This window comes from Cynara cardunculus, assembly GCF_001531365.2.
Source record: "Cynara cardunculus var. scolymus isolate 2C chromosome LG 8, CcrdV1, whole genome shotgun sequence".
NCBI classification, from domain to species: domain Eukaryota; kingdom Viridiplantae; phylum Streptophyta; class Magnoliopsida; order Asterales; family Asteraceae; genus Cynara; species Cynara cardunculus.
Window position 1 is genome coordinate 22,831,813 of NC_037535.1, and position 9,411 is coordinate 22,841,223.

Sequence of the window (9,411 nt, forward strand, 5' to 3'; positions counted from 1 at the left end):
AAAACGTTTTCACGCTTAACTTTGTAGATATTGAAAATATTGCAGTGTACCCCAGTTTGAAAAATCACATGAAACACACATGGTTTTCTTAACCCTCGTACTTGCTTACTTTCCTTTGACGGTTTCATGTCTAGCTTCGGACTTGTATGTCGACTTTGTAACTTCAAGTAACATCACTTACATTCTTACAAATGTCTCAAAACTTTTATAGTCAAGAATGTACTTGGACGCTTTCGAGGAAATGATCAAATATTAGTCGATAAAACTTACGATTTGGACCATTCATTAGTCGAATTTATCTTCTGTTCATAGAATATCTCAAACCTAGATCGAGATGTTACGACATATCCAGTAAGAACACATAGATACAGATATAATAACATATGATTCAAATAAGATCCCAATATGTTCAATGCCTATAAATGATGAAGCCAACAACAAAGCAACCATGAATAAGTGAGGAGCGAAACCTAAGTCAACCTACCATCGCCTGTAGGCGATTGTAAAGTGTGTTCACGCTCACTCAGGTCTACTTATTCATGTAGATGAGGGCGATCACATACTTTGATTACGTCACTTATATGCAACCAAACAAGTCACACATAGACATGTGTTACTAACACGTGCAACTTCCAACTCGTCCTGTTGTCGCTAAAGTCGCACCGTAAGTTTCTTCCTTTTGTGCATGTGACTTGCACACCGATGTGTGTCGCATATCATAAAATTCAACGCGAATGATTATAACGAGAACCAAATCTTGATTCGGAGGCTTTTGTTGACAAAAGATAAAATATGAATTAACTTCAGGGACTGATTTTGCAATTAGTTCAAAGTGAAAAAATTTAGCACTCAAAAGGGTAAATTCTATTCACATTGATAAACCACCATCACCACCACCACCTTCACCTTCACCTTCGCTTCTCATTCCCCAAGTTTACGCGGGTCCGATGGGCAATACGATTTTCTCTCCACCCTCTATGCACTCCCCTTCCATCCCCTTCCATTCACAAAACAATTACCAAAAGGGATCTATCAGCAACCCTACCTCAATAATTTGGCTTCTCCGATATGGATTATTTCATGATCCATCGTCAATTTTGTTAAGGTTTTCTTATTTGTTTTTACAATCCCATCTCTGTTTACTTGAATCCTGTGATTCTTGATGGTAACAATCCGATCCCCCCAAAAAAAAAATCTCGAATATGATGATATATTGCGTAATTTGTTATTTTGATTGAATGTTAATCAAATATGCATTTATACACATTTGATTCATCTGGATTCTTTGCATATATGTAAAGAATTTGTCTGATTGTTTGATTTTTGTTGATATATTTCAAGATTTTTCTCAATCGGGTACGTGGGAAAACAAGTGAAAGATGTCTACGTTCGAGGGTGTCTTTGTTAGTGATCCATGGCTTCAGAGCCAATTTACACAAGTGGAGCTTCGTAAACTTAGAACCAAAGTATGCCATTTCATTTCTACATGTTTGTTCATTGTTTCGATTCAACATAACCAAAACCTAAATTTGGGTCGTTTTCGATTTTGTTTTTGTAGTTCATTTCAGCCAGAAATCAATCTGGCACAGTCACAATAGAGGATTTGCCTCCAGTTTTGGCAAAATTAAAGCCCTTCAATGAGGTATCATCCCAGGAAGATGTTACGCGTATGCTTAGTGAGTCTTATCCTAACATGTCCAAAGAGCTGGATTTCGAGGCCTTCTGTCGGGTGAGTTTGTTTATTTTGTATATCTGGTTGTCATTTTCCTTTTTCTATTGAATCTTTAACATAGAGGTAACCATTTCCTTAGGTATATCTGAATTTACAATCACGAGCCAGCGCGAAATTGGGGACTTCAAAAACGTTCAGAACCACTTCGTCTTTTGTAAAATCGTCCACAACCACCCTGCGCCACAGCATTAGTGAGACAGAAAAGGCTTCTTATGTTACCCACATTAATAACTATCTTGCAGAAGATAAGTTTTTGAAGGACTATCTTCCTATAGACCCTTCCACCAATGCTTTATTTGATCTTGCGAAAGATGGAGTTCTTTTATGGTATTAACGATTTGTTTTTGTTCCAATTGTTTTATCTTGTTAGTTAAAGAAAATTATGTTCATAGATTTTGTTTATTTGTGTTTTTGTAGTAAGCTGATCAATGTGGCTGTCCCTGGTACGATAGATGAGCGAGCTATTAACACGAAAAAGGTTCTTAATCCATGGGAAAGAAACGAAAATCACACTCTTTGCCTCAATTCTGCAAAGGCTATAGGCTGCACTGTTGTCAACATTGGCACACAGGACTTGGCTGAAGGAAGAGTAAGTTGGGAACTTGGGACTCACAGATAACAGATTCAAACAATTCTACTTTATCATAAATAGTGTTGGAAGACTTGGACGATTTATCCTCAATATATGTTGGAAACTAGGAACCTCTCTTTTCTACTAAGGGCTCTTTTGAAGAGTAAATTGATGGGGTTCCACGTATCCTAACATGGTATCAAAGTCAAAGTCTACCACTCTAGGGACTCGAAACTTGGGGAACTTGTACTCGCCTAGCCCCCTTCATCCGTCTAGCCTACTTTGTACAATTTGTGCCTGTCTAGCATCTGTTGGAGGGGGTGTGTTGGAGTCCCACATCGGCTAGACTTGTACCATTTATCTTCCATGTATGTTGGAACATCTTTTCTCTCCTCAGCGTTCGGTTTGATGGAATAATGTTGAGGGATTTGGATTTTGTGGAAGGATTTGGAATTGGAGGGATATGGATTTCAAAGGATTTGGAATCTTTGATCTGTTTGGTTTGGCAGGACTTGAAATGGAATTAAATTTCATTCTTTATAAATAATTTATAAAAACAAATTATAAATAATTATAAAAATAATTAAATTACCTTTTTCTTAGTTAATTACTAGAAAACAAATGTTTTTACATATTTTAAAACATTACTATATACAAATCCTACAAAACCCGACCACCCCCGTGGGATTTCAAAATCCTATGTTTGAGGGATTTCAACGAAATCTCGGATTTGAAATCCAGGAAATCCTTCAAACCAATCATGGGATTGGAATGGAATTCAATTCCAAATACCTCCAAATCCAATCCAATCCTACAAACCAAACGGGACGTTAGGGAATTTGAAGCAAAATTAAGCAAAAAACTTGAGGAGACATTCTTAGAAATCCTCAAGAAGCCAACTCAAGATCGAAATGGGATCTTATTTATAATGATTTCTATCTTTTTGGTTCATGTTTACAGCCCCATCTATTACTGGGATTGATCTCTCAGATTATTAAGGTATTTTTTACTGGTTTCCTCCTGGTCAATTAATTCAAGGCTTGTATGAAGATTTCTTACTAACCAACTGTTGGCACTCTCAGATACAACTCCTGTCATATGTCGATGTAAAGAAAACACCTGAGCTGGCGGCAATGGTTGAAGATAGCAAGGTCCCAGCTTGTTTGGTTTATAATGGAATTTGTGTCGTTTTCCTAAACCCTTGATTTACATGCCAGTTCTACCAATGCTAATGACAGGAAGCAGAAGAGCTCATGGGTTTGCCACCCGAAAAGGTTCTTTTGAAATGGATGAATTATCAGTTAAAGAAATCAGGCTACAAAAAGGAAGTTACAAACTTTTCATCCGATGTGAAGGTAGGGGAAAGTTCTTTGGTCCATCATGTATATGAGTGACATTATGTTGGAATTTGCCTTGATTAATGCATGTTTTTTGGGCTTAATATAAAATTGCAATGTTATGAAGGCATATTATTGCTTTTCTATCTATGGTTATCTTAGGGGTTATTTCGTTGGTTTTCCATCAAGTCTTTTTGGATGGTTTTTTCATAGATGGAAAGAGCGTATTTTTAAATGGGAGGGGCATGTTTGGGAAAACCCCTTGGCTTTCTGCATAAAGCTCCTCTCTGGAAACTTGATGAACAAGTTACTTTCTATATCAATTAAGCCACTACCAAACAGTCATGTATAGCTGACCAAATAAGCTTTGAGTCTCATTATGCTCATCAAGCCGCTAATAAACACGCTCTTAGCCTGCTACTTGATGCATTCTCTGTCTATTGTACTTGTTTGCACACACACTCACCTGTAGGCTGTAGCTTTCTGGCTTGTTTCTGTTAGTTTTGGTTTTGAGCGTCTTCACAGAAACAACCCATCTATCCTTTGGGGTGGAGACAATGTTCGCATACGTCCTAGCCCCCCAAACCCTACGTCTGTGTGGGATTTACTGGGTCTGTTTGGTCTGATTTGGGTATTTATGGTTACTCTTAATGCGTTTTCATTTGTAGGATGGAGAGGCCTATGCTCATTTACTCAGTGTTCTTGCCCCTGAACTTGGTACCGCCAAAACTTTGGAGGTAAAAGATCCGGTGGAAAGAGCAAACTTGATTCTTGAGCAAGCAGAGAAAATGGATTGCAAAAGATATGTTACATCAAAGGACATTGTGGAGGGGTCTACAAATTTAAATCTTGCATTTGTTGCTGAAATTTTCCACAATAGGCGAGTCTTGCTACTTCTGTTTAGAACTTGCATTAATAATTCACTAGTGAATATGCAAGAGTAGGGTTAAAGTTAGGATCTCTAGCTTATCCTGCCGATGTTAACATTCTTCAACCAGATTTTGTCTGATTCTATTGATTCTTACTCTTACATAACAGGAATGGGCTTAAATTAGAAAAGACAAAGTGTTCGCTTGCTGAGATGATGAGCGATGATGAAAGCACATCGAGGGAAGAAAGATGTTTCCGAATGTGGATCAACAGTCTTGGAGTTGAAACACATGTTAACAACGTGTGGGAGGATGTCAGAAATGGGTGAGTTCCCGACTTGTTTGTAATTCATGATTCAAACACATTTGATGTCATTCTTTGTTGCATTCAGATGGGTTCTTCTGGAAGTTCTTGACAAACTTGCGCCAGGGTCTGTTACGTGGAAGCAAGCAACAAAACCTCCGATTAAGATGCCTTTCAGAAAAGTTGAGAATTGCAACCAAGTTATAAGGATTGGAAAGGAATTAAACTTCTCTCTTGTCAACGTTGCTGGAGATGACATTGTTTCAGGAAACAAGAAGCTTATAATAGGTTTGTATCTTTGTATTTTCTTTTATTTAACATATTCTAGATTTCTATTAATCATAAGAACTGAAAGAGGCCATTTGTAGTATAATTGTATAAGGTAAATAGTTTTGGTAGGTGCAACTCCTAGTTTTGCTTGAAAAACCTCATTCGAAATCCTATCCACATAGTTGTCGTAGGTTCATCTCAACATCATCATTTATGTGACTTTCACTATTCTCTCATGCCTTTTCCTTACCATCCAACATTCCAACCTATACAACATAGCTGGTCTAATAGCCCACCCTGTAGAATTTGCCCTTCAATTTTCACGGGGCCTTCCTGTCACACAACACTCATGTGGCCACCCTCCACTTCAGTCACTCTTCCTCGATGTGCAACATCTTCCTCAACCTCTCCATCCTTCTGTATCATACCCAAATACTTGAAATTGTCCTGTTGGGGTACCCTCTGCTCCCTGATGCTGACTTCTACCCCCTCTCCCTTGCTCTCTCCATTGAAATTGCACCAATGATATTCTGTTTTTGTACGGCTATAACATAACCCTTCTGTTTCCAATACCTCCCTCTACCGGTCCAACAGAACATTAACCTCTCCCATCATCTCCACTACCAGAACAATGTCGTTAGAAAATAACATACACCAAGGTATACTACAATGGATTCCATGGGAGATCTCATCCAAATTCACTGTGAAGAGGAATGGGATTAGCGTTAATCTCTTATGCACGTACATATCCTGGTACACCATCCATGGAATCCTTCTATCCTCCAGGCTCTTCCAGATCATGCCGTGTAGAAAGAAGGTTACTAAATAGTTAATACTTCTAGTTATTTTACATATACAAGGATTTTAGGAAACTAAGGAATGCACAAAGCATAAGGTAAAGGAATTTTTACAAATCGAGCCTATACTAACAACGGGACATGAAAACCATTAGTTGGTTTGACAAGTGAGGGGGAGAGGAATCGGTGGAAAATGAACTTTGCCTAATCCTGGTTATATTTTAGTGGAACCTGAATACCTAGAATAGAGATCATAGGGAAAACATTGCAAATGAAATACATGTTCTTTTAGTGTTATACAGCACTAAGAATGGAATACACTTGATGACAATTCCTACTGTGTGTTGAAAAGTGGGGAAATCTTAGCAGAAGCTATATGTCTTTAAGACCAAGACCCTCACAAGGACCCTTCGAGCATTACTCTTATGCGTGACCAAAATCTTTCACAAGTGACATTCGATCTTTTTCTTTGTATTTCAAAAGATCATCCTCATTTCCCCGACCTCTAGGGTTTGTTTCTATTAACTGCAAGTGTCGAAATATGTGTACCAAAACTCAGATATGTCATGCAAGGGGTAACATATATATCCTCAAAGACTAAGAAGCATAGAATGAAATTCTTACATGTTTTTTAGGGAGATACCTTTTATGAAGATGAGCATAACAAACTTCAATCAATATTCTTGCCTTCAGAGTTATATGCAAGTCCATTATGTTTTATTCTACTCGAGTAAATACTTCTAAAAATTTGAAGATATGTTTGTTTACAAAAGATACATGTCAATATACTTGTCATCTGATAAAAGTTTACTAATTATGTTTGGCTCTTGCACCAGCTTTCTTATGGCAGTTAATGAGATTTTGCATGCTTCAACTTCTTAAAAACTTGAGAACGCATGGTCAAGGAAAGGAAATTACTGATGCCGATATCCTTCAATGGGCAAACAAGAAAGTGCAACTTGCAGGAAAATCAGCACACATGGAGAGCTTTAAGGTAGTGAAAAATTCCCAGAAATAGTTGACCTCAAATCTTGTATTTGCTTTACTACATTTGACTGTTATTTGCAATCATTTAGGATAAACACCTATCGAATGGTATATTCTTCCTTGAGCTTCTTAGCGCAGTGGAAAAGAGGGTTGTAAACTGGGGTCTTGTTACCAAGGGCGAGACTGGTAATCTTTTAAACTTGATGAAGTAGATCCCCCATCATAATCGTAGACTCTAGTAAAAGTAATGTTTTTTGTTGCAATTACAGAGGAGGATAAGAAGTTAAATGCAACGTATATAATTAGTGTTGCAAGAAAGCTTGGGTGTTCCATCTTCTTATTGCCTGAGGACATTATTGAGGTCAAGAATCGAATCTTTATGTTGTCTGTATGAATTAAGCTGTCTGTATGGATTAAGTTTACGTTAAAATTGTGTTTTGACAGGTTAATCCAAAGATGATTCTGATCCTGACAGCAAGCATCATGTACTGGAGCCTGCTACAGAAGGCTAAGGTTGATGAAGAAGATAGACCACCCGAAGAAACCCCTGGTGCAACTGAGGAGGGAAGTGCGGCCATGGCAGAAGCTTCCACTGAAGAAGGTGTTACCCAAAACGAGAATAAAGAGGCGAACACAGAAAATGTTGAAGGAAACAGCTGATGAAAAACTAAGGAATAATTATAACGAACATGATTATAATATTAATCATTCATGATAATAAGTAAATTTTGTTATTTGCTGCTAACTCCTCTGTTTTCTATTACTTGGAAAGCTTTTTAGATGTAAAATCTACACATGTAATTACTCTTGTTGTTTCTAGTTGTATTTTTAACAATTGTGATGTATATTTTCATGAAATAAGACCAGTTTTGGGGGGTATCATTGATGATTTCTACATAAATATCATTTGGGATAAAGTTTACTCCAAATTTTCGGGGTATTTAGTTAAATGATCTTCTATAGAAGTCATTTTTACAAACTAATATTCTACTTCAAGTAACGTTTCAACAAGCTTCATGGGCTTTTTTCCATTTCCCTTTTCCAATTATGCTCCTAATATTTTTCCAATTGATTTTTCAACGTGTCCTTTTAGGTCATTTTACAGTGTTATTTAACTTATTCACCAGTTTGTATCAAACATGACTAGTTTAGTAGCTAATTTATAAGCTAACAACTAGTTTATCAGCCAACCACTAGTTTGTCAAGCATAGCGTAAGTGCAACTTTAACTTTCAAATTGAATTACCATATTGAGTTCCAATCTTTAAGAAAACGTACAAAGTCATATTAAATTTATAATGCAGGTGACAAAATCTAACATGTTTCCCACATTCTGGAGAACAACTACTCTGAAATCCAGGCGTAAACGGAAGGAAGTAAAGAAAATGACATGTACACTATTCTATCTTACTTGATTTGCTGCAAAAACAGATTATCTAGAAGAAATATCGTTGCTCAAAGGTTGTCATAAGCCGCAACAGATTGCTCTTGTTCTGCCACCAGCATAAGCATCTCGAGGCGCTTGTCAAAAAGCAGTGCGCTTTCGTCTCTTTTGTCAAGTTCTCCGGCCTCAACCTCCAGCCATTTCTCACGTAAATCATCTAGAATATTCCCTTCCGTCATCTTTATCTCTGCTCCCGGAGCACTTGGAGCAGTAGTACGAAGTGATGAATCTCCTGATGGTGGAGGCAGCGTTAGAAGGATTGCTCTGAATTCCCGTGTATCTGCAAATGTCTCAAAGTTGCAAGCTATTACATCCAGACAATGTTCTCGAATCTTCAAAACACCATACCTGCAAACAAGTCCAAAACCATTAAGGGGCTGTTTCGTTGATTTTCCATTAAGTCCTGTATGAATAAAGTTGTCTGTGTCGATTAATCTGTATGTATAAATTGGGAAAGTTTTGTTTGGGAGCATTTTTTCTATAGATGGAAGGGGCGTGTCTTTTAATTGGAGGGGCAGGTTTGAAAAAACTTGGCTTTCTGCATAGAGCCTATATTATTAGGCCAATATTAAACCATCATGTAAAGCTGACCGAATAAGCTATGAATTCCATTAAGCTGCTAACAAACAGGCCCTCTCTATGTTTGGCAAACTAGCTTATAAGCTAGTAGCTTAAAAGCTAGTTGTTAGGTGATAAACTAGCCATTTTTGGTTAAAACTAACTAATAAGCTAGATGACATGTAAAACGACCTAAAAGGAAATTTTGAAAAACTAATTCAAAAGATATAAGGGGCATAATTGTTAAAAAGCTCCTGTAGCTTATTGAAACTGTAATTCGAGTAGCTTTTCAAAAAGTTAGCTTGTGGCTAACCAACCAAATGAGGCTTTTCAATAAGCTCAAAAAATAAGTTAGCTTATGGTTGCCAAACATGTCCTAGGAGGACATTGCTACCAAAAGTTGTATATGATATTAGTATATTATATGCAAACACATCAAAATCCATAATTTGCTTTGTAAAATATTATATGTGATTCTTCCCCGGCTCTCCCCCACCTCATCACCCACCTCATCACCCACCAGCCCCACCCCACGGCCCCACC

At 37.4% G+C, this 9,411-nt stretch overlaps 2 protein-coding genes across 3 annotated transcripts in view; one reads left to right on the forward strand and one right to left on the reverse strand.

Annotated features, from left to right (window-relative positions):
- The first annotated feature begins 963 nt into the window (after positions 1-963).
- On the forward strand, positions 964-7,748 carry LOC112516471 (fimbrin-4). Its single transcript, XM_025123530.1, has 15 exons — positions 964-1,165; positions 1,342-1,466; positions 1,559-1,729; positions 1,812-2,059; positions 2,150-2,321; positions 3,264-3,302; positions 3,386-3,454; positions 3,542-3,658; positions 4,309-4,520; positions 4,679-4,834; positions 4,902-5,101; positions 6,717-6,874; positions 6,957-7,053; positions 7,137-7,228; positions 7,312-7,748. The coding sequence occupies exons 2-15, from the start codon at positions 1,380-1,382 to the stop codon at positions 7,525-7,527; spliced, it is 2,034 nt and encodes a 677-aa protein (XP_024979298.1). The 5' UTR covers positions 964-1,165; positions 1,342-1,379; the 3' UTR covers positions 7,528-7,748.
- Positions 7,749-8,090: 342 nt separating this feature from the next.
- Positions 8,091-9,411, reverse strand: part of LOC112516469 (BTB/POZ domain-containing protein At2g04740) — a 6,133-nt gene continuing 4,812 nt past the window's right edge. For both annotated transcript variants that reach the window (XM_025123529.1, XM_025123528.1), the window contains one exon: positions 8,091-8,658. In XM_025123529.1, the coding sequence (XP_024979297.1) occupies positions 8,322-8,658 (337 nt within the window). In that variant the 3' untranslated portion in view covers positions 8,091-8,321. The remainder of the gene's footprint in view (positions 8,659-9,411) is intronic.

Bases quoted from the DNA above. Each gene is read 5' to 3' on its own strand.
- LOC112516471 (XM_025123530.1), top strand. From the start codon at position 1,380: ATGTCTACGTTCGAGGGTGTCTTTGTTAGTGATCCATGGCTTCAGAGC. The intron at 6,875-6,956 runs GTAGTGAAAAAT...GCAATCATTTAG, and splicing joins CACACATGGAGAGCTTTAAG to GATAAACACCTATCGAATGG. The intron at 7,229-7,311 runs GTCAAGAATCGA...GTGTTTTGACAG, and splicing joins TGCCTGAGGACATTATTGAG to GTTAATCCAAAGATGATTCT.